The 26,086-nt window shown below is 45.0% G+C and overlaps 1 protein-coding gene across 2 annotated transcripts in view; it reads right to left on the bottom strand.

Moving 5' to 3' along the window:
• The window catches only part of LOC106588865 (adenylyl cyclase-associated protein 2), a 52,975-nt gene that overhangs the window by 2,353 nt on the left and 24,536 nt on the right, over positions 1–26,086 (bottom strand). For both annotated transcript variants that reach the window (XM_045709443.1, XM_045709442.1), the window contains exons 5-12: positions 15,258–15,401; positions 15,019–15,104; positions 14,722–14,827; positions 3,314–3,494; positions 1,254–1,429; positions 861–984; positions 583–665; positions 166–306 (exon numbers count right to left, since the gene is read on the bottom strand). In XM_045709443.1, coding sequence (XP_045565399.1) covers positions 166–306; positions 583–665; positions 861–984; positions 1,254–1,429; positions 3,314–3,494; positions 14,722–14,827; positions 15,019–15,104; positions 15,258–15,401 — 1,041 coding nt within the window. The remainder of the gene's footprint in view (positions 1–165; positions 307–582; positions 666–860; positions 985–1,253; positions 1,430–3,313; positions 3,495–14,721; positions 14,828–15,018; positions 15,105–15,257; positions 15,402–26,086) is intronic.

Below are 26,086 nucleotides of genomic sequence, written 5' to 3' on the forward strand. Positions count from 1 at the left end.
GACAGACAGACAGACAGACAGACAGACAGACAGACAGACAGACAGACAGACAGACAGACAGGCTGACAGGCTGACAGGCTGACAGACAGACAGGCTGACAGACAGACAGACAGACAGACATGTTGGAAATGCAAGCCCTCAACACACCCTTTAACACACACTCACATAGTCGTCATCCTGTGGTACCAGGATGTTCATCTCGGAGCTCTTGGCGCTGACGATCTCACAGTCCAGAGCGTCCTTACTCAGGTAGACTTGGCATCCCTCTGTCTTGTTGATGGAGATGGTAGGAACTCTACCCATCACCTGGAGAAAAGTGGGGCAGATATTTCCATCTTATAACTAGTCTAGGGACAGTAATTTTTCCTGTCCATGTAACCTGAAAAGGAAAAAAAAGTCATGGCCCTAACTCAGAGGCACCTAACTCATGGCCCAACATAACATATACAACTAAATGTGCCAGTACTATACATCTATGATCGGGTTATTGCAGGTACATTGAAGCTGAACTTTAGATGCAGAGAGGAAAGAGAACACATACTGTATGTTATTTACTTGAACATGTATGAAATTTGAGCTGACCTGTAACTGAATGTCCTTTGAGTTGATTATTTCCACAATGCCAACAATGTTGTCAAACACCAGGCCAAGCTTCTTACAGTTATCTGTCAGAGGTGAACGTCATAGGAAAGCATGAAATAAGTGAGTGAGAGAGATACAGGAATGATCCTGTCAAAGATGACAAAGAATTGTCCACTGTGCATGGCCACTCCTTTGTAAATGAGGTTGCAGTATAAATGATCAAACCTTAATAACAGAAATACAGTATTATTAGTAATACAACAGATGGCTGAACTCACCCACAATGATGGAGTTGATCTTTCCCTCTATCTGTAGAGTAGAATTGCTGCAGCAGAAGACATAGGCCACCTGTCTCAGCTCGGTCTCCTTGATAACCAGGTCATGAGCCTGGTCAAAGTACTCCTGTGGGGAGAAACAACAAACAAGACCTGTGTCCGTCTGACCTCTCTCCGGTTTGACCCTTGACCTTTGGATGACCTCATTGGGTTCAGCACCAGACATCACAATCGCCTCCGAAAGTGTACTGTCACACTAACAGCAGTCTTGGTCATTGAATATGTGAGAAGCACCAAAACGTTCCTGACGCACTAGACATTCTTTAAGATCCTCTATGTCCTCCATTTTGATAATAGCAAAACTTAGAAGCCTGGCAGGCGAGGCAAGACACATACCACCCTCCATTTCTTCCCCTCCAGCTCCAGCAGTGGGGGTCGTTTCTGGGGAGGCGCTAGGTTGGAGGAGCCGCCGGGGTTCCGGCTCTTGGATGGGGAGGCGTGATTCTCCCCTCCCTGGGAGCGAAGGGCGGGATTCTTATGGGTCATCTGGTCCTTTGAGACGTGCTTTAACGCTAGTGAACAGAGAGAGGATACTTCATTGTAATAAGATATTGTTTTAGTATAAAAATGTATAAAAAAATGACCGATCAAAAAATCTCAATTTGAGAAACTTTGACCCTAACTGTTGTTATAGGGGGCAGAATTTTCTCACGGCCGTATAAAAAAACGTACCTGATTTAATCTGGTTACTACTCCTGCCCAGAAACTAGAATATGCATATAATTAGTAGATTTGGATAGAAAACACTCTAAAGTTTCTAAAACTGTTTGAATGGTGTCTGTGAGTATAACAGAACTCATATGGCAGGCCAAAACCTGAGAAGATTCTATACAGGAAGTACCCTGTCTGACAATTTGTTCTCCTTCAAGGGCATCTCTATCAAAAATACAGCATCTCTGCTGTAACGTGACATTTTCTAAGGCTTTCATTGGCTCTCAGAAGGCACCAGAAAGTGGAATGAGAGCTCTCCAGTCTCTGGGCGAAAAACAGCAGGGGTTTTTGCGAGTGGTCCTTCTGAGAACAATGACACTGGAGCGCGCATGCACGAGACGACTCCATGTTTTTTCTTTCTCTCTTTGAATCAATACAACGTCGCCCAGTTGGAATATTATCGCTATTTTACGAGAAAAATCGCATAAAAATGTATTTTAAACAGCGTTTGACATGTTTCGAAGTACGGTAATGGAATATTTTGACATTTTTTGTCACGAAATGCGCCGGCGCGTCACCCTTTGGATAGTTACCTGAACGCACAAACAAAACGGAGCTATTTGGATATAACTATGGATTATTTCGAACCAAAACAACATTTGTTGTTGAAGTAGAAGTCCTGGGAGTGCATTCTGACGAAGAACATCAAAGGTAATCCAATTTTTCTTATAGTAAATCTGAGTTTGGTGAGGGCCAAACTTGGTGGGTGTCAAAATAGCTAGCCGTGATGGCCGGGCTATGTACTCAGAATATTGCAAAATGTGCTTTTGCCGAAAAGCTATTTTAAAATCGGACACCGCGATTGCATAAAGGAGTTCTGTATCTATAATTCTTAAAATAATTGTTATGTATTTTGTGAACGTTAATCGTGAGTAATTTAGTAAATTCACCGGACGTTTGCGGTGGGTATGCTAGTTCTGAGCATCACATGCTAATGTAAAAAGCTGGGTTTTGATATAAATATGAACTTGATTGAACAAAACATGCATGTATTGTATAACATAATGTCCTAGGAGTGTCATCTGATGAAGATCATCAAAGGTTAGTGCTGCATTTAGCTGTGGTTTTGGTTTTTGTGACATATATGCTTGCTTTGAAAATGGCTGTGTGATTATTTTTGGGAGGGTACTCTCCTGACATAATCTAATGTTTTGCTTCCGTTGTAAAGCCTTTTTGAAATCGGACAATGTGGTTAGATAAAGGAGAGTCTTGTCTTTAAAATGGTGTAAAATAGTCATATGTTTGATAAATGCAATTTTTGCATTTTTGAGGTATTTGTAATTCGCGTCACTCTATACCATTGGATATTGGTGAGGCGTTCCGCTAGCGGAACGTCTGTCCTTAACAGGTTAATAAGCACAGCATAGAAATATAATGACTATTTCAACACAACACAGCAACTCATCAATTCTCCCTCACTTTCTCCTTCTGTTTCTCCCCCTCCTTCTTCCTCATCTTCTCTCCCGTCTTGGCTACCTGTGGATCCCTGGTTCAATTGGGCGAACAGGGCTGAGTGGTGGGCAGTGCTGGTTTCAGAACTCTGTAACTGTTGATTCAACCCACATCCTCCCTCTTCAACTCTCCCTCCCTTTCTTCTTCTGTTTCTACTTCTTTTCCCTCCCTCCCTCCCTCCCCTGCAGTTGGATCAGAGCTCTTCAACCCCTGGGTGACAGTGGCTTGGCTACCTTTAGTGATTGCTTCTCCTTGGTTCAGCTGGGCAAAGAGAGCCGAGTGCTGGGCCGTGGTGCTGTCGGCCTGTGGCAGTTCGCCTGTGAATACTGGTGGGGGTCCAGGGGGTGGGGTTGGTGGAAGGGGGCTGGGACCGCCAGGGGCAGGAGCGAACAGAGAGGGAGGAGCAATGGGACCCTGTGTTGAGAGATAGAGAGAGGCGTGTTACTCTCTGTGAATCAAGACAAGATGATGGTGAAGAAGTCTGGAACAGTCCCCCTCTGTCGAAGACGCTTGGACCTTCTTTTTTATATATTTTCAGTGGTATTGTTAACAAACACGCCCCCATAAAGAAAATCAGAGCTAAAAACAGGTTCAGCCCCTGGTTCGACCGTGATCTTGCAGAGTTACTCCACCTCAAGAATTGCATTTGGCAAAATGCTCGGCACACGCATACTCAGGCTGACTGGCTCTCGTTCAGGCAATGAGAAATAAGTGCACTCCGGCTATCCGGAAGGCCGAAGTTAGTTACTTTAAGGAGCATTTCTCTCTCTGTGGGTCTAACTCCAAGAAGTTCTGGAAAACGGTTAAAGACCTGGAGAATAAACCCTCCTCCCTCTTGTTCCCCTGACCCGCTACAAAGTTTCTCCCTGCAGGCAGACACTGAGTCCGAGGTGCTAAAGGAGCTCCTGGGACTTGACCCCCAAAAAACATCTGGGTCAGATAGTTTAGAGACCTTTCTTCTTTAAGGTTGCTGCCCCTATCAATGCCAAGCCTGTCTCTCCTTTCTGGGTAGTTTCCCATTGCTTGGAAGGCAGCCACGGTTTGTTCTTTATTTAAAGGGGAAAATCAAACTGATCCTGTTACAGACCTATTTCTATTTTGCCCTGTTTATCAAGTGTTGGAAGAACTTGTCAATAATCAACTGACTGGCTTTCTTGATGTCTATAGTATTCTCTCTGGTATGCAATCTGGTTTGGATGTGTATGCAATCTGGTTATGGATGTGTCACTGCAACCTTAAAGGTCCTCAATGATGTCACCATTGCCCTTGATTCTAAGCAATATTGTGCTGCTATTTTTATTGACTGGTCAAATCTTTTGATATGGTCGACCATTCCATTCTTGTGGGCCAGCTAAGGAGTATTGGTGTCTCTGAGGGGTCTTTGGCCTGGTTTGCTAACTACCTCTCTCAAAGAGTGCAGTGTATAAAGTCAGAAAATCTGCTGTTTCAGCCACTGCCTGTCAAGACTCGATCCTAGGCCCCAAACTCTTCTCAATTTACATTAACAACATAGCTCAGGCAGTAGGAAGCTCTCTCATCCATTTATATGCAGATGATACAGGTTTATACTCAGCTGGCCCCTCCCCGGATTTTGTGTTAAATGCTCTACAACAACGCTTTCTAAGTGTCCAACAAGCTTTCTCTACCCTTAACCTTGTTCTGAACACCTCCAAAACAAAGGTCATGTGGTGTGGTAAGAAGAATGTCCCTCTCCCCACATGTGTGATTACTACCTCTGATGGTTTAGAGCTTGAGGTAGTCACCTCATACAAGTACTTGGTAGTATGTAGTACTAGACGGTACACTGTCCTTCTCTCAGCACATATCGAAGCTGCAGGCTAAAGTTAAATCTAGACTTGGTTTCCTCTATCGTAATTGCTCCTCTTTCACCTCAGCTGCCAAACTAACCCTGATTCAGATGACCATCCTACCCATGCTAGATTACGGAGACATAATTTAGAGATTGGCAGGGAAGGATGCTCTCGAGCAGCTAGATGTTCTTTACCATTTGGCCATCAGATTTGCCACCAATGCTCCTTATAGGACACATCACTGCACTCTATACTCCTCTGGAAACTGGTCATCTCTATATACTCGTCACAAGACCCACTGGTTGATGCTTATTTATCAAACCCTCTTAGTCCTCACTCCCCCCATCTGAGATATCTACTGCAGCCCTCATCCTCCACATACAACACCCATTCTGACAGTCACATTCTGTTAAAGGTCCCCAAAGCATGCACATCCCTGGGTCGCTCCTCTTTTCAGTTCGCTGCAGCTAGCGACTGGAACAACATGCAACAAACACTCAAACTGGACAGTTTTTTCTCAATCATGGATATTCTTACTGACAGTTGTGGCTGCTTCGCGTGATGTATTGTTGTCTCTACCTTCTTGCCCTTTGTGCTGTTGTCTGTGCCCAATGATGTTCGTACCATGTTTTGTGCTGCTACCATGTTGTGTTGCTAGCATGTTGTTGTCATGTTGTGTTGCTACCATGCTGTGTTGTCGTGTGTTGCTGCCTTGCTATATTGTTGTCTTAGGTCTCTCTTTATGTAGTGTTGTGTTGTCTCTCTTGTCGTGATGTGTGTACTTATACATTTTTACATTTTTAATCCCAGCCCCACAGGAGGCCTTTTGCATTTTGGTAGGCCATCATTGTAAATAAGAATTTGTTCTTAACTGACTTACCTGGTTAAATAAAGGTTAAATAAAATAAAATACAGTTGTTGGCCAACAGGTGGAGTATAGGACAAATAGTTGAGGGTCTTCATATTCAACTGGTTTCTTGTAGCAGATGTGGCCAACGTCAAAGCTGGGTTAGAACAAACGCCTGCAAACACTGTCCCTCCAGCTCTCCAGGACCAGAGTGGTCCACCCTTGGCAAATAGGAACCTTAACTACCACTGTGTGCTGTTCTTGATGTTTATATATGCATATGGTGAAAAGTGGAGACCTAAGGCAGGGATTCAATCCGACTGTATGTTGTGACAATGCAGCTTTTAAAGGCAATGTTCCCGCATTCGCAAAGATCGCATTCATGGTAAACGCTGCATATGTGGAGTCAATCAGAAATTACCTTTAATGTCGAGCGTGCTATAACACGGATCTAAGGCAGATTGATTTGAATCCCGGCCTAAGTCCTGCTGCGACAGGGACTCTGGTCAACCTTTACTCTAAATGCATCTTTTCTCACTGAGAGCCTTACTTACCAAGCTAATGAGCAGATGAATGTAAAGCCCCATGCCCGCCAACTCCAGGAAAGACTCTGTCTGTCTGTCTGTCTGTCTGTCTGTCTGTCTGTCTGTCTGTGAGAGATAGTGTAAGTATGAGACTTAGTGAGAGTGTGTCTGAGTGTGGTTTTGTTTTTAACATTGTCTGTTTAACAGAGGGAGTTCCCAGTTCCTGAGCAGTTCAAGACCGTTTGGGACGGGTCCAAACTGGTGACAGAACCCACAGAGATCGCTGGCTGATTGCTGATATATCTGTCTGTCTGTCTGTCTGTCTGTCTGTCTGTGACTGCACAGCTGCCAAGGACAGTTACCCATGGTCCCCCTTCTACACTCAAACAAGCCACAGCAACTGTACAACCTCCCCCCCTCCACACACACACACACACACACACACACACACACACACACACACACACACACACACACACACACACACACACACACACACACACGCATGCACCGCACGAACGCACACACACACACCACGCAAGTACCGCTGCAGCCAGTGTGAGACTGATGTACTGGTGATTGGTGTTGCAGTTGATTGGGGGTTTAGCAGTCTATGAGGTCCAGCTGACAGTCTCAACCTCTGACCTGTGACACGTGGTACATATCATTACAAAACAACACAGTTGTATTAGTTATTAGTTTAGCAAATGCCCAATGATTAAAGCTGAGTGCAATGAAATTAAGGGCTGGATTCACTCCGTATCATTAAAGATCCGCATTAAAAAATTGAAAGGTAATTTCCGATTGAGCCGACATATGCAGCGTTTACCGCGAACGTGGGAACGCAAGTCTCCACAAACATTGCCTTTACATTTTAATCGAGCTATAACGCAGATTTTCCGTGATACTTCTGGGATATGGACTGAATCCAGAGCTGTGTGTAGTTTGTGTGAATACACAACGTGTGTGTGTGTCTGCATGTGTGACAGTGTGTCCCTGCCCCTCTGAACAGAAGCAGACAGATTAGCCAAGAGAAAAGCCCAGTAGTTTAAAGTACGTTGTGGGATGTGTTGGAGCAGGTGTGTAGGGCCTGAACTTCACAGGGCTTTGTTGCGGCTTTCTTTAGTGAAGAAAACCGGCATTCAAGTCCACCCTGAGGACCACCTCTCCACGCCACACACTCCTTAACTCACACGCACACACAAAACCCTGACACCTAACGGCAGGAGGGACAGCTGACCCACAGCCACACTCTCGCATGTGCACACACACACACACACACACACACACACACACACACACACACACACACACACACACACACACACACACCTTCAGTCCACCAAATTGTGTGAGTCTATATGCCTCAAAGGACCACACAGAGGATTCTGGCAGATCACTGAAATAGACAGTGGCCTTGAACTGAGTTCAACACTCTTTAAAGTTTAGAGAAATGTGAAGTTTAAGGAGTTTTACTTTCAGTTTTATTGTCCCGTAAAAAGCTAAACAAATAAACGTATCACTTCCACTGGATGCAGGAATATGATTTCTGATTGGAAACCTGCCAGAGAGAGAAAGGGAGAATGAGAAGGGGGGAAGGGAGAGGGAGAAGGTGGAAAGGGTAGAAGCGAGAAGGGTGGAAGCGAGAAGGGTGGAAGAGAGAAGGGTGGAAGAGAGAGAAGACAAGCTATGTGCACACTGCCCACAAAATGAGGTGGAAACTAAAGTGCACTTCCTAACAAATGTATGACCATATTAGAGACACATATTTCCCTCAGATTACACAGACCCACAAAGAATTCGAAAACAAACCCAATTTTGACAAACTCCCATATCTACTGGGTGAAATACCACAGTGTGCCACCACAGCAGCAAGATGTGTGACCTGTTGCCACAAGAAAAGGGCAACCAGTGAAGACAAACACCATTGTAAATACAACCCATATTTATGTTTATTTATTTTCCCTTTTGTACTTTAATTATTTGCACATCGCTACAACACTGTATATAGACATAAGACATTTTAAAGATCTTCATTATTTTGAATGTAATGTTTACTGTTCATTTTTATTGTTTATTTCACTTTTATTTATTTATTATCTATTTCACTTGCTTTGGCAATGTTAACATATGTTTCCCATGCCAATAAAGCCCTTGAATTGAACTGAGAGTGAAGGGGGAAGGGAGAAGGGTGGGAAGGGAGAGGAAGAAGGGAGAAGGGAGAAAGAGGGAGAAGGGGGGAAGAAAGAGGAAGAAGGGAGAAGTGAGAAGGGGGGAAGAAAGAGGAAGAAGGGAGAAGTGAGAAGGGGGGAAGAAAGAGTGAGAAGGGGGGAGGAGAGAGAGTGAGAAGGGGGGAAGGGAGAGAGAGGCAGAAGGGGGAGGGAGAAGGGGGAAGGGAGAGAGGCAGAAGGGGGAGGGAGAAGGGGGAAGGGAGGAGGGAAAAGGGGGAGGGAGAAGGGAGGAGGGAAAAGGGGGAGGGAGAAGGGGGAGGGAAAAGGGGGAGGGAGAAGGGGGGAGAGAGAGGGAGAAGGGGGGAGAGAGAGGGAGAAGGGGGGAGAGAGAGGGAGAAGTCGGGAAGAGAAAAGGACAAAGAGTAGTAGAAGAAGAAAACAAAAAGCAGACGATAGAAGAAGAGCATGAATTCCCAGCAAACTCTACAATTGCTCAATTGAGAACCACAAAGCAGCCACCAGTACACCAGGGACCAAGTCATTCATACAAGCTGGTCCTTACGCAACCAGCTGCCTGCCTGCATAACTACACATAAAAATATACACTGTGGGGTAATTAACATGAGAAAGACATCCCAACCGGCACCATATTCCCTATATAGTGCACTATGTTTGGCCAGACCCTATGGGCTCTATGTAAGTAATATTGTGCCATTTGGACAGCAGCCCTGTACCACTTTAAAAATAAGGAAACAGAAAACAACATCTGAGGCTCTGCTCCAGATGAAAACAACTGCACGACTCCAAAAGAGTCCGAGACAAACAATGATGTCTCATGGCGAGCTGTAATTCATTGAGTCTTGTTCCAGCCTGTTCAAACCTGCATGGCAAGCAAGGTTATACTTCATCCATAGGACCAGGAGCGTTTCCTGACCGTGTGACCTGATCACGGAAAAAGCCGGGAATTCTGGGCCTATATATCCAACCTCAGATAAAAGTCCTGAGAAGTCAGTTGTTCCTTCTCAGGTCACAGAGTCATGAAAAACTCCTGGCTCAGGGAGGAGCAGTGTTCAGGGCAGTGTTGAGGAGGTTGGATCAGGAGCTATTTGCTGCTGTAACACATGGATAATGGAATGTGGAGGGAATGCCCCACTGGACGTTAGCTAGCTAGAGGACCGTAGTGCTGCTGAAGTGCTGTAGTATAAGACATTAACTATCCATTATATGTCTCATGTAACTGTTTTACAGCACACTTACAACATGATGACGGTATGTAGCGGAGTCCGAAATGATTGACACCCTTAAGAAAGATGAGCAAAATGACTGTATAAAATAAATCATAAAAATATTTTTGCAATGGCCATCTCAGTCTCTAGACTTGAACCCTATTGAAAACATGTGGTTTGAACTGAAGAGCACAGCTAAAGGATATCAAAGATCTGGAAGGATTCTGTATGGAGGAATGGTCTAAAATCCTCATAAAACATTCTAGAAAAAGTCTCAGTGCGGTTATCGTCATAATGTGAGGTATTGAAAACAGGGGTGTCAATAATTTGAATCATACTGTCACGGTTGTCGTAGGGTAAAGTGGACCAAGACGCAGCGGGGAAATGTGCACTCATCTTCTTTTTATTTAAACGGACAAGAAGGTGAACCAAAACAAACACGTACACAACAAAAACACAACGACTAATAACAGGCCGGTAAGGCAACAAAGCTATACCAAGCACAATCTCCCACAAATACTAAAACAAACACATACCTATTTATAGAACCCTCAGAGGCAATGAGAAAACACCTGCCTCCAATTGAGGGTTCAACCCCCAATAAACTAAACATAGAAATACAAAGAACTAGACTAAACATTGAAATACATTAACATAGAACAGTGCCCAAAACAATAAATCAAACACCCCACTAAACACACAACCACCCCGAACCACATAAAACATATACCCCCTGCCACGTCCTGACCAAACTACAATAACAAATAACCCCTATTACTGGTCAGAACGTGACAGTACCCCCCCCCCCCCCCAAAGGTGCAGACCCCGGATGCACCTCACACAAAATAACTCCAAAACCAAAATAAATCCCCTAAACTAAAGGGAGTGAAGGGAGGGTGGCTGCCGTCAACAACGGCTCCTGTGCTACACCCGTCTCTCTTGGTTCCGGACAGTGGGCCGTCTCTCTTGGTTCTGGACACTCTGGACGAGGCACTGTTGCCGGACGTTCTGGACGAGGCACTGTTGCCGGATGTTCTGGACGAGGCACTGTTGCCGGACGTTCTGGACGAGGCACTGTTGCCGGAAGTTCTGGACGAGGCACTGTCATCGGAAGCTCGGGACTAGGCTGACGCACTGGAAGCCTGATGCGTGGGGCTGGTAGTGGAGGTTCCAGACTGGGGACACGCACCTCAGGGCTAGTGCGGGGAGCAGGAACAGGACGTACTGGACTGGAAGCCTAGTGCGTGGTGCTGGTACTGGAGGTATCAGACTGGAGGCACGTACTTCAAGGCTAGTGCGAGGAGCGGGAACAGGACATACTGGACTGGGCTGATGTACTGGAGGCCTGGTGCGTGATGCTGGTACTGGAGGTATCAGATTGGAGACACACACCTCAGGGCTAGTGCGTGGAACGGGAACAGGACATACTGGACTGGGCTGATGTACTGGAGGCCTGGGGCGTGGTGCTGGTACTGGAGGTATCAGATTGGAGACACACACCTCAGGGCTAGTGCGTGGAGCGGGAACAGGACATACTGAACTGGGCTGATGTACTGGAGGCCTGGTGCGTGGTGCTGGTACTGTCTTCACCAGCTGGCTAGCACGCACCTCAGGACACGTATGTAGATCTGACTCAGGTGACATCAATTTACGGACACGCTCTGTAGGGCGAATGTCATGCCTAATACACCAACACAGTAGCTCTCTCATAGTTTTCATCTCCAATTTTCCCATCAACTCCTTAATAGTCTCTGCTTCGCTCACCTCCAATTTTACCCCGACTGGCTCTGGTTCCATCCTCGGCTCCGCCGATCTGTCCATGTGCCCCCCCCAAAAAATATTGGGGCTGCCTCTCCGGTTTAAACGTTGTCGGCGCATACAAAGCCTCATACCGACACCTCTCCGCCTTGGCTGCCTCTATTTCCTCCGGAGGAAGATGGTAGTCCCCAGCCTGATGCCAAGGTCCAGCCCCGTCCAAAATCTCCTCCCAAGTCCAATTTCCATTATAGTCCATATAATTTTTCCGTTGCTCCTTGGTCCTTGGGAGATTCTGTCACGGTTGTCGTAGGGTAAAGTGGACCAAGACGCAGCGGGGAAATGTGCACTCATCTTCTTTTTATTTAAACGGACAAGAAGGTGAACCAAAATAAATACCGACACGACACGACACGACACGACACGACACGACACGACACGACACGACACGACACGACACGACACGACACGACACGACTAATAACAGGCCGGTAAGGCAATAAAGCTATACCAAGCACAATCTCCCACAAATACTAAAACAAACACATACCTATTTATAGAACCCTCAATCAGAGGCAATGAGAAAACACCTGCCTCCAATTGAGGGTTCAACCCCCAATAAACTAAACATAGAAATACGTTAACATAGAACAGTGCCCAAAACCCCGGAACAATAAATCAAACACCCCACTAAACACACAACCACCCCGACAAACATAAAACAAATACCCCCTGCCACGTCCTGACCAAACTACAATAACAAATAACCCCTATTACTGGTCAGAACGTGACACATACCTTAACATTTTTTTTTATTACTTGTTAAACAAAATGTATTTCTCTGAGCAATTGTATTAGTATAAAATAATATCATTTCCACATTTTTTAGAGCACACAATATAGCCCAGTATGAAATATTTATTTTATACAGTCATGCTTATCTTTATTTTATACAGTCATGCTTATCTTTATTTTATACAGTCATGCTTATCTTTATTTTATACAGTCATGCTTACCTTTATTTTATACAGTCATGCTTATCTTCATTTTATACAGTCATGCTTATCTTTATTTTATACAGTCATGCTTATCTTTATTTTATACAGTCATGCTTATCTTTATTTTATACAGTCATGCTTACCTTTATTTTATACAGTCATGCTTATCTTCATTTTATACAGTCATGCTTATCTTTATTTTATACAGTCATGCTTATCTTTATTTTATACAGTCATGCTTATCTTTATTTTATACAGTCATGCTTACCTTTATTTTATACAGTCATGCTTATCTTCATTTTATACAGTCATGCTTATCTTTATTTTATACAGTCATGCTTATCTTTATTTTATACAGTCATGCTTATCTTTATTTTATACAGTCATGCTTATCTTTATTTTATACAGTCATGCTTACCTTTATTTTATACAGTCATGCTTACCTTTATTTTATACAGTCATGCTTACCTTTATTTTATACAGTCATGCTTACCTTTATTTTATACAGTCATGCTTATCTTCATTTTATACAGTCATGCTTATCTTTATTTTATACAGTCATGCTTATCTTTATTTTATACAGTCATGCTTACCTTTATTTTATACAGTCATGCTTACCTTTATTTTATACAGTCATGCTTATCTTTTTCAAGGGTGACAATAATTCAGACCTCACTGTATGTACTGTGTGAACTGAAGCATTAGAATTGTAGTCATAATGTGATAATTATAGTTACACAGTTTAGTTAGTATGTGACGATTAGTGGCGGTCAGTGCCGTTTAAGATGAGGGAGGACGATTTTCTTCATGAGCATGGCCTTATTTCTATTACAGCATATTGAATGACTGTCATTCATATTCCATTCACCCAGTTCAATGTAACATTGATAGGTTGAGGCTTCTACATAATAGTCTAATGTTCCCTATACCCATCATGAGGTTGCTACAACTTAACCTATGAAGGAAAGTTTACAACTTAGGTGCACACGGGTCGAGAGAAAAATCTGAGGTGACACACAGTGACATATGGACAGACAGTGACACATTCAATACCGCCTTGCACACTCTTGTCTGCATCTAGCTGATATAGGGTGTAATCATTAGTCTAAATGTTGCAAACAAGAGGTTCTATAAACATATTCAGGTATGTTTATCCCTGTTTTGTTCCATTTACTTCCGCTTAAGAAAGGTTTTTCAACAGAATCGGCAGAATGAATACACCCCTGATCACGTATAAACACAGTTCATTTTAATAGTACATTGTATTCCTTCACGCATCTATGCACTCTCCACCTCTCACCTTTTCCCTTAGCTTGTGGACTTCAATGCACAACACATCAGCTGTATGTGACCAGGCGAAAAAACCTTTCCAAGCCAAACTGCTACACAGCCTACATCGGTGTCATCATATTGGATAAAGTAACATCATAGTCAACATAGCAAATAGAACTAACGCGTTAGTAAATCCGCTATTATCATGCAGTAACATTACAGTGTACAGTCAGTAAGCAGTTTAGCACTTAACCCAGCAGGCCCCGGTTGAAATAAATTTGTCAAACCAAAGGCTTGCCTTGACTTGGAAGAGTTCCAGTGTTATGTTGGATAGACATAGCCAGCTAGCTAACATAGCATCCCTCTGTTTGAGCAGGCTAAACTAGCTAGCTGCATTTGCTAGCTAAGTAAGCAAAACTGAAAGTTATAATTTTTTTACCAAATCTCTTGCTTCTCCTTCATTTTGGAAGAAAGGAATTTATTCAAACTGTTCAACTATTGTCTTTCTCTCTTTGAGTCAACTACTCACTACATTTTATGCACCTCAGTGCTAGCTAGCTGTAGCTTATGCTTTCAGTACTAGACTCACTCTCTGATCCTTTGACTGGGTGGGCAACGTCAGTTCATGCTGCAAGATATCTGATAGGTTGGATGACGTGCTCCGGAAGTTGTCATAATTACTGTGTAGGTCTATGGAAGGGGGTGAGAACCATGAGCTCACTAGGTTTTGTATTGAAGTCAATGTACCCATAGGAGGACGGAAGCTAGCTGTCCTCCGGCTACACCATGGTGCTACCCTACAGAGTGCTGCTGAGGCAACTGTAGACCTTCATTGCAAAATAGTGTGTTTTAATACATTTTTGGGTGACGTGATTATATTTAGTATAGTTTTATCTAAAAAGGATAACTTTTTTAATGTTTAAACATTTAAAAAAAATGAAATTCACTGAGGAGGATGGCCCTCCCCTTCTCCTCTGAGGAGCCTCTACTGGACTGGATGATTATTTCTGTAAATCTTAAGTGTCGCTGCTACTCACAGTCTTGCTCCAGACTAGGCCTGTTGCGTGATGCTGTTTGATGAAGGCCTGAAGCTGAGTCCAGATGGATAGGTAGGACCCCACCCACTCCACATGACGCTTGTCTCTACAGAGAAAGAGATCAACAGACAGACGGAGAGAGGGGGAGAGAGAGAGGGTGACAAGGAAAAAGGGGGATGGATTAGGACAAATACACAGAAAGAAAAAGACACAGACAGTTATTTTTACATACCAATAATAATCTGCAAAGTAGCTAGTAAGCTAAAGTTGATGTAATACACCAGCAGTCATACTCACAAATCTTTATAGTCTTTCAGAACTCTGTTAGTGTAGAAAATGGCAGCATCATTCATCTCCTTCACATAGGGAACTGGCTTCTGGCTCTGGAAGAGTGAAGGAGCGAGAGAAAGAGAAAAAAAGAGAGCGATAGAGGTAGTTAAACAAAGCTGACCCTATGTATGAATTTAGACGTCTCTGCTCTGCATTCTCAGAAACACAGTGAAGAAGATGTGAATGAGTGAGTGATGTCTCCTCACCACGGCGACCCAGCCCAGCGCTGGGATGCTCTCGCTGACAGCTGATAGGTGGTTGAATTGGCTGCTGCCACGGTTACATTCCCGAAAGTTCTGAATCTCCTGGATTTTCTCTGAGATAGGCTTCACCAAGTCAGACAGCTCCATCTGGGAGGGAGAGAGGGGGGAGGAGAGCGAGAGAGGGAAAATGAAAGAGAGAGAAAGATAGTGAGAGAGAGAGAGAATGCTTGTCAACAAAAACTGAACAATCTCACAGGTAGTGTCTTTTCTATATAACTGACAATATGCAAATAGCATTTATCAATGACTTAAGTATAACTCAACACCCATACATTCCTCTGTAATAGTGCTCTGAGCAGCTCTCACAGTGCTCGCCATAACCTGAGTGAGAGCACCAGTCTCAATGGGCCAGTTACCTCATGCTACCCGTTATATAGCAGTTTCACTTACTGCCTTGCCCACAATCAACTCTGCCATGCATGCCAGCTAGTCGAAGGCAGTGTGCAATTTGACTGTGATTTTATAACTGGGCAACTGGAATTTTATTAGAAGGATCCATTTTCCATTGGAACTTCCAGAACCCTGCTAGCTTCCATTTCTCTTTCCCTCCCTCCTCCCTCTCCTCCCAGCATTCCTCTGTTCATTGGGAGATCCCTCTGGCCTTGTAAGGCACTGAGCAGGTCTAATGTTTACAGTTTACCTTCACACAACTGGGTAAAGGAACACATTGTTTCCCTAGTGACACTGTAGTACTGTTCTCTTATTTTGACCTGTACCTATTCATATTTTTATATTTACATTTTAGCAGACGCTCTTATCCAGAGCGACTTACAGTAGTGAATGCATACATTTCATTTCATACATTTTTTTTCTTTTTTCTTTTTTTTTTTCTCCACACTGACCCCCCGTGGGAATTGAACCCACAACCCTGGTGTTGTAAACACCATGCTCTACCAACTGAGCCACAGGGAAGACAAGCCGATGTTGCTATGACATTTTAACTAAATATCCCCAGCGGTGTCGATATGCTGTGGGAAAGAATCATAAATATAATGATTTCTGTTTATTTATTTAGCTTTATTTTGAGAAAGGATGTGATTATTCTTCCGTTGCTATGGCAACTGATTTAATTGCATTATGGGTTAAATACAGTGTATTCGCAAAGTAATGAGACCCCTTGACTTTTTACACATTTTGTTACGTTACAGCCTTATTCTAAAATGTATTAAATTAAAAATGTTCCTCAATCTACACACAATACCCCATAATGACAAAGCAAAAGCATGTTTTAGACATTTTGCAAATGTATTAAAAATAAAAAACAGAAATACCAAAGGGTCTGAATACCTACGTTTTCAGACCCTTTGCTAATAGACTCAAAATTGAGCTCAGGTGCATCCTGTTTCCATTGATCATCCTTGAGATGTTTCTACATGTCACACCCTGATCTGTTTCACCTGTCCTTGTTATTGTCTCCACCCCCTCCAGGTGTTGCTTGTTTTCCCCAGCGTATTTATCCCTGTGTTTCCTGTCTCTCTGTGGCAGTTCGTCTTGTATGTCCAAGTCAACCAGCGGTTTTCCCGTTCTCCTGCTTTTGCTATTTCCCCTTTTTCTAGTCCTCCCGGTTTTGACCCTTGCCTGTTTCTGGACTCTGTACCCGCCTGCCTGACCATTCTGCCTGCCTTGACCTCGAGCCAGTCTGCCACTCTGTACCTCCTGGACTCTGATCTGGTTTTGACCTTTTGCCTGTACATGACCATTCTCTTGTCTACTCCTTTTTGGATTATTAAACATCTAAGACTCCAACCATCTGCATCTGGGTCTCGCTTTGAGTTATGATACTACAACTTTGTCGGAGTCCAACTGTGATAAATTCAATTAATTGGACATGATTTGGAAAGGCACACACCTGTCTATATAAGGTCCCAAAGTTGACAGTGCATATCAGAGCAAAAACCAAGCATTGAGATCAAAGGAATTGTCTGTAGAGACAGGATTGTGTCAAGGCACAAATCTGGGGAAGGGTACCAAAAAATGTCTGCAGCATTGAAGGTCCCCAAGAACACAGTAGCCTCCATCTTTCTTAAATGGAAGAAGTTAAGAAGCACCAAGACTCTTCCTAGAGCTGGCCGCCTGGCCAAACTGAGCAATCGGGGGAGAAGGGCCTTGGTCAGAGAGGTGACCGTGAACCCGATGGTAACTGTGACAGAGCTCCAGAGTTCTTCTGTGGAGATGGGAGAACCTTCAAGAAGAACAACAATCTCTGCAGCACTCAATCAATCAGGCTTTTATGGTAGAGTGGCCAGACGGAAGCCACTCCTCAGTAAAAGGCACAACAGCCCGCTTGGAGTTCGCCAAAAAGCACCTAAAGGACTGTCAAATCATGAGAAACATGATTCTCTGGTCTGATGAAACCAGGATTGAACTCTTTGGCCTGAATGCCAAGCATCACATCTGGAGGTAACTTAGCACATTCCCTACAGTGAAGCATGGTGGTGGTGGCAGCATCATGCTGTGGGGATGTTTTTCAGTGGCAGGGACTGGGAGACTAGTCAGGAGAGGGAAAGATGAACAGACCAAAGTACTGAGAGATCCTTGATGAAAACCTGCTCCAGAGCGCTCAGGACCTCAGACTAGAGCGAAGGTTCACCTTCCAATAGGATAATGACCCTAAGCTCACAGTCAAGACAACGCAGGAGTGGCGTGGGGACAAATTTCTGAATGTCCTTGAGTGGCCCAGCTAGAGCCCGGACTTGAACAGCACACATTTCTGTTGTATCCCCGGACAATCATGCCTAATTCAACTCATTGAGGGCCTGATTATTAATTGACAAGTTGAATCAGGTGTGCTTGTCTGGGACTACAATAAAAAATGTGTACTGTTGGGGGTACTCAAGGTCTGGAGTTGTACTGGAGTTGTACTGGAGTTGTACAGGTGTGCTTGTCTGGGACTACAATAAAAATGTGTACTGTTGGGGGTACTCAAGGTCTGGAGTTGGGAACCACTATCTTAGGTCATCCAATCAGTGACTTAAATACTCAAAGAGAGCCTCTCCTAGAGAATGTTTACAGACGTGGAGATGATGAAATGGTCAGAAGTACTGTACAGCTCCATTCCTAAGTGTATCGGTTTGATTTGAATAATAATCTTATACACTCCGACATAGTTTGCTGTATTTTACATACTACAGTTTCTCCTTGTGTGTCAGAGGGAGAGACAGAAAGACATCTATTTTTTGAGCAAATTCTTGCCCAAATCAGATGCACATGATTTTCATAACATGAGATAGACAGTCCTTTCATAGGGAGGACCAACCTCGACTGTCTTACTTTCACGCTCTCCAGATCCCATCGGAAACAATTAGCATGCTAGAGCATCCTTAAAAGAAAACCACTTCTCCATGAAATGGAGGAAATACCCACTGAGATAAAGTGATGCTATGACCAATTCATCTGTGATGATGATGATAAGGCCCAGGAGGTTTTCCTCCTGGCCCTAGTGACGATTAATCTGTGAGTTGTACATATCTTTCAGGCTAAGATCTCCCTCCCTCCCCTCGACTCTTTCATTTGCTGTACCAGGGGTATCTGATGGCCCAAATCTTTTATTTCAGCCACATTGGGAAGACAGGAGCCCCAAATTCCCCCCTCTCAATCATCCTCCACTTCCAATGGAGAGAGACATAAATAGCCAGGATATCTCCAGGCTATGAGTGGGTCAGGGGCCTACATTACACACCATTCACTGAGAAAGAATGTGTAATGAGAGAGAGAGAGATGGTAGAGAGAGTTAGACAGAAAGACAGGGAGAGAGACGATAGAGAGAGTTAGACAGAAAGACAGGGAGAGAGACGGTAGAGAGTTATACAGAAAGAGAAGGAGAGAGACAGTAGAGAGTTATACAGAAAGACGGAGAGACGGTAGAGAGTTAGACAGAAAGACAGGGAGACGGTAGAGAGAGTGAGAAAGACAGGGAGAGAGACGGTAGAGAGTTATACAGAAAGAGAGGGAGAGAGACAGTAGAGAGTTATACAGAAAGACGGAGAGACGGTAGAGAGTTAGACAGAAAGATGGAGAGACGGTAGAGAGAGTTAGACAGAAAGACAGGGAGAGAGATGGTAGAGAGAGCTAGACAAAAAGACAGGGAGAGAGATGGTAGAGAGAGTTAGACAGAAAGACGGAGAGAGACGGTAGAGAGAGTTAGACAGAAAGAGAGGGAGAGAGACAGTAGAGAGAGTTAGACAGAAAGACGGAGAGAGACAGTAGAGAGAGTTAGACAGAAAGACAGGGAGAGAGATGGTAGAGAAAGTTAGACAGAAAGACAGGGAGAGAGATGGTAGAGAGAGTTAGACAGAAAGACAGGGAGAGAGATGGTAGAGAGAGTTAGACAGAGAGGGAGAGAGAAAGTAGAAGAGAAAAAAAGGAACAAAGTGTAGCATCAAGTTATTTGATCTGTACCGTATAAGCACACTATCTGATACCATGGCTTGGCCTCCACTATGCTGACATTCACTGACTGGCCAGGCTATGAGCTATAATGACCAGGCTATGAGCTATAATGACCAGGCTATGAGCTATAATGACCAGGCTATGAGCTATAATGACCAGGCTATGAGCTATAATGACCAGGCTATGAGCTATAATGACCAGGCTATGAGCTATAATGACCAGGCTATGAGCTATAATGACCAGGCTATGAGCTATATGACCAGGCTATGAGCTATAATGACCAGGCTATGAGCTATAATGACCAGGCTATGAGCTATAATGACCAGGCTATGAGCTATAATGACCAGGCTATGAGCTATAATGACCAGGCTATGAGCTATAATGACCAGGCTATGAGCTATAATGACCAGGCTATGAGCTATAATGACCAGGCTATGAGCTATAATGCAAAACATGAGATCAAAGCTCCCAGTGGAAAGTGACCAAGGAGAAACCAACAGTGGGATTCTACAGTGTAAAGCCTCACAGCAGCGCAGAGGGCTGTTGAGGCGAGACAGCTGTAGTGTGAGACACACACAGACACAGAGTGAAAAGCCTCACGTGAGCCCAGTTTCTCACACACACACACACACACACACACACACACACACACACACACACACACACACACACACACACACACACACACACACACACACAGAGGAGCAGCTCAAATATAGAACATGCCCATAAAAAGCCACAGAGCACAACTCCGGGCCGGAGTGGCGGAGAGAAAAGCCAGAGGTTTACCGGCGGCTCTGGGGTCCCTATGGGAGAGATGCACAGGGTCACAATCCCTTTTCCACCAAAGGCTGCTCCAAATGGAAGACAAAGGCCATGATTGAGGTTAATATAAAACTACTGTGCCTTCAGAAACTATTCAGACCCCTTGACTTTTTCCACATTTTGTTACATTACAGCCTTATTATAAAATGGATTAAATAAAACATTTTCCTCGGCAATCTACACATAATACCCCATAATGACAAAGTGAAAACAGGTTTTTAGAAATGTTTGCACATTTATTAAAAATAAAAAACTGAAATATCTTATTTACATAAGTATTCAGACCCTTTGCTATGAGACTCGAAATTGAGCTCAGGTGCATCCTGTCCCCATTGATCATCCTTGAGATGTTTCTACAACTTGATTGGAGTCCAATTGTGGTAAATTCAATTGATTGGACATGATTTGGAAAGCCACACACCTGTATATATAAAGGTCCCACAGTTGACAGTACATGTCAAAGCAAAAACCAAGCCACGCTCTCTACAGACTACAGTCTTTCTACAGTCTCTCTACAGGCTACAGGCTCTCTACAGTCTCTCTACAGTCTCTCTACAGGCTCTTTACAGGATCTCTACAGTCTCTCTACAGTCTCTCTACAGTCTCTCTACAGGCTCTCTACAGGCTCTCTACAGGCTACAGTCTCTCTACAGTCTCTCTACATGCTACAGGCTCTCTACAGGCTACAGTCTCTCTACAGTCTCTCTACAGGCTCTCTACAGGCTTCAGGCTCTACAGGCTAGAGTCTCTCTACAGGCTAGAGTCTCTCTACAGGCTAGAGTCTCTCTACAGGCTACAGGCTCTCTACCGGCTACAGGCTCTCAACAGGCTCTGTACAGGCTACAGGCTCTCTACAGTCTCTCTACAGGCTCTCTACAGGCTACAGGCTCTCTACAGGCTACAGGCTCTCTACAGGCTACAGGCTCTCTACAGGCTCTCTACAGGCTCTCTACAGGCTACAGGCTCTCTACAGCCTCTCTACAGGCTACAGGCTCTCTACAGGCTACAGGCTCTCTACAGCCTCTCTACAGGCTACAGCCTCTCTACAGCCTACAGTCTCTCTACAGGCTCTCTACAGCCTACAGTCTCTCTACAGGCTACAGGCTCTCTACAGGCTACAGGCTCTCTACAGACTCTCTACAGGCTACAGGCTCTATATAGGCTACAGGCTCTATATAGGCTACAGGCTCTATATAGGCTACAGGCTCTCTACCGGCTACAGGCTCTCTACAGGCTAGAGTCTCTCTACAAGCTACAGGCTCTCTACAAGCTACAGGCTCTGTACAAGCTACAGGCTCTCTACAAGCTACAGGCTCTCTACAGGCTAGTCTCTACAGAATACAGGCTCTCTACAGGCTCTCTACAGGATCTCTACAGGATCTCTACAGTCTCTCTACAGGCTCTCTACAGGCTCTCTACAGGCTACAGGTTCTCTACAGGCTCTCTACATGCTACAGGCTCTCTACAGGCTACAGTCTCTCTACAGTCTCTCTACATGCTACAGGCTCTCTACAGGCTACAGTCTCTCTACAGTCTCTCTACAGTCTCTCTACAGGCTCTCTACAGGCTACAGGCTCTACAGGATAGAGTCTCTCTACAGGCTAGAGTCTCTCTACAGGCTAGAGTCTCTCTACAGGCTACAGGCTCTCTACCGGCTACAGGCTCTCAACAGGCTCTCTACAGGCTACAGGCTCTCTACAGTCTCTCTACAGGCTCTCTACAGGCTACAGGCTCTCTACAGGCTACAGGCTCTCTACAGGCTCTCTACAGGCTCTCTACAGGCTCTCTATAGGCTACAGGCTCTCTACAGCCTCTACAGGCTACAGGCTCTCTACAGGCTACAGGCTCTCTACAGGCTACAGGCTCTCTACAGTCTCTCTACAGCCTACAGTCTCTCTACAGGCTCTCTACAGGCTCTCTACAGGCTCTCTACAGGCTCTACAGGCTAGAGTCTCTCTACAGGCTAGAGTCTCTCTACAGGCTAGAGTCTCTCTACAGGCTAGAGTCTCTCTACAGGCTAGAGTCTCTCTACAGGCTACAGGCTCTCTACCGGCTACAAGCTCTCAACAGGCTCTCTACAGGCTACAGGCTCTCTACAGTCTCTCTACAGGCTCTCTACAGGCTACAGGCTCTCTACAGGCTCTCTACAGGCTCTCTACAGGCTCTCTACAGGCTCTCTACAGGCTCTCTACAGGCTACAGGCTCTATACAGGCTCTCTACAGGCTACAGGCTCTCTACAGGCTCTCTACATGCTACAGGCTCTCTACAGGCTCTCTACAGGCTACAGGCTCTCTACAGGCTCTCTACATGCTACAGTCTCTCTACAGTCTCTCTACAGTCTCTCTACAGCCTCTCTACAGGCTACAGGCTCTCTACAGGCTACAGGCTCTCTACAGGCTACAGGCTCTCTACAGGCTACAGGCTCTCTACAGCCTCTCTACAGGCTACAGCCTCTCTACAGGCTACAGGCTCTCTACAGTCTCTCTACAGCCTACAGTCTCTCTACAGGCTCTCTACAGGCTACAGGCTCTCTACAGGCTACAGTCTCTCTACAGCCTACAGTCTCTCTACAGGCTACAGGCTCTCTACAGGCTACAGGCTCTCTACAGACTCTCTACAGGCTACAGGCTCTTTACAGGCTACAGGCTCTCTACAGGCTCTCTACAGGCTACAGTCTCTACAGTCTACAGTCTCTACAGCCTACAGTCTCTCTACAGGCTCTCTGCAGGCTACAGGCTCTCTACAGACTACAGTCTCTCTACAGTCTCTCTACAGGCTACAGGCTCTCTACAGGCTACAGACTACAGGCTCTATATAGGCTACAGGCTCTATATAGGCTACAGGCTCTATATAGGCTACAGGCTCTATATAGGCTACAGGCTCTATATAGGCTACAGGCTCTCTACCGGCTACAGGCTCTCTACAGGCTAGAGTCTCTCTACAAGCTACAGGCTCTCTACAAGCTACAGGCTCTCTACAGGCTAGTCTCTACAGAATACAGGCTCTCTACTGGCTCTCTACAGGATCTCTACAGGATCTCTACAGTCTCTCTACAGGCTCTCTACAGGCTACAGGCTCTCTACAGGCTCTCTACAGGCTCTCTACAGTCTCTCTACAGTCTCTCTACAGGCTCTCTACAGTCTCTCTACAGGCTACAGTCTCTCTACAGGCTCTCTACAGGCTCTCTACAGTCTCTCTACAGGCTCTCTACAGGCTACAGTCTCTACAGGCTCTCTACAGTCTCTCTACAGGCTCTCTACAGTCTCTCTACAGGCTACAGTCTCTCTACAGGCTCTCAACAGGCTACAGGATCTCTACATTCTCTCTACAGGCTACAATCTGTCTACAGGCTCTCGACAGGCTACAGGCTCTCGACAGGCTACAGGCTCTCGACAGGCTCTCTACGGGCTACAGGCTGTCGACAGGCTACAGGCTCTCTACAGGCCCTCTACAGGCTACAGTCTCTCTATAGGCTACAGTCTGTCCACAGGCTGTCCACAGGCTCTCCACAGGCTACAGTCTCTCTACAGTCTATAGTCTCTCTTCAGGCTGCAGTCTCTCTACAGGCTACAGGCTCTCTACAGTCTCTCTACAGGCTACAGTCTCTCTACAGTCTCTCTACATGATACAGGTTCTCTACAGGCTACCGTCTCTCTACAGTCTCTCTACATGCTACAGGTTCTCTACAGGCTACAGTCTCTCTACAGTCTCTCTACATGCTACAGGTTCTCTACAGGCTACAGTCTCTCTACAGTCTCTCTACATGCTACAGGTTCTCTACAGGCTACAGTCTCTCTACAGGCTCTCTACAGGCTCTCTACAGGCTACAGTCTCTCTACAGTCTCTCTACATGCTACAGGCTCTCTACATGCTACAGGCTCTCTACATGCTACAGGCTCTCTACAGGCTACAGTCGCTCTACAGTCTCTCTACATGCTACAGGCTCTCTACAGGCTCTCTACAGGCTAAATTACCTGATCCACCTCTAAGCAGATGACACCATTCTGTATACATCTGGCCCTTCTTTGGACACTGTGTTAACTAACCTCCAAATGAGCTTCAATGCCATACAACTCTCCTTCCGTGGCCTCCAACTGCTCTTAAACGCTAGTAAAACCAAATGCATTTTTTTTTAAAACGTTCGCTGACCGCACCCGCCCGCCTGACTAGCATCACTACTCTGGACGGTTCTGACCTAGAATATGTGGACAACTACAAATACCTAGGTGTCTGGCTAGACTGTAAACTCTCCTTCCAGACTCATATTAAACATCTCCAATCCAAAATTAAATCTAGAATCGGCTTCCTATTTCGCAACAAAGCCTCCTTCACTCACGCCGCCAAACATACCCTCGTAAAACTGTCTATCCAACCGATCCTCGACTTCGGCGATGTCATCTACAAAATAGCTTCCAATACTCTACCCAGCAAACTGGATGCAGTCTATCACAGTGCCATCTGTTTTGTTACCAAAGCCCCTTATACCACCCACCCCTGCGACCTGTATGCTCTAGTCGGCTGGCCCTCGCTACATATTCGTCGCCAGACCCACTGGCTCCAGGTCATCTATAAGTCTACGCTAGGTAAAGCTCTGCCTTATCTCAGCTCACTGGTCACAATAACAGTAGCACGCGCTCCAGCCGGTATATCTCACTGGTCATCCCCAAAGCCAACACCTCCTTTGGCCGCCTTTCCTTTCAGTTCTCTGCTGCCAATTACTGGAACGAATTGCAAAAATCGCTGAAGCTGGAGACTTATATTTCCCTCACTAACTTTAAACATCAGCTATCTGAGCAGCTAACCGATCACTGCAGCTGTACATAGTCCATCTGTAAATAGCCCACCCAATCAACCTACCTCATCCCTATATTGTTTTTATTTACTTTTCTGCTCTTTTGCACACCAGTATCACTACTTGCACATCTTCATCTGCTCATCTATCACTCCAGTGTTAATCTGCTAAATTGTAATTACTTCGCTACTATGGCCTATTTATTGCCTTACCTCCTCACGCCATTTGCACACACTGTATATAGACTTTCTTTTTTTCTATTGTGTTATTGACTGAACGCTTGTTTATTCCATGTGTAACTCTGTGTTGTTGTTTGTGTCACACTGCTTTGCTTTATCTTGGCCAGGTCGCAGTTGTAAATGAGAACTTGTTCTCAACTAGCCTACCTTGTTAAATAAAGGTGAAATAAAATTGTAAAAAATACATGCTCTCTAAAGTCTCTCTACAGGCTCTCTACAGTCTCTCTACAGGCTACAGTCTCTACAGGCTCTCTACAGCCTCTCTACAGGCTCTCTACAGTCTCTCTACAGCCTCTCTACAGCCTCTCTACAGGCTCTCTACAGGCTACAGTCTCTACAGGCTCTCTACAGCCTCTCTACAGGCTCTCTACAGGCTCTCTACAGGCTCGCTACAGGATCTCTACAGGCTCTCTACAGGCTCTCTACAGGCTACAGTCTCTCTACAGGCTCTCTACAGGCTACAGTCTCTCTACAGGCTCTCTACAGGCTCTCTACAGGCTACAGTCTCTCTACAGGCTCTCTACAG

The sequence above is a fragment of the Salmo salar genome, chromosome ssa27, assembly GCF_905237065.1.
Source record: "Salmo salar chromosome ssa27, Ssal_v3.1, whole genome shotgun sequence".
Classification (NCBI taxonomy): Eukaryota; Metazoa; Chordata; class Actinopteri; order Salmoniformes; family Salmonidae; genus Salmo; species Salmo salar.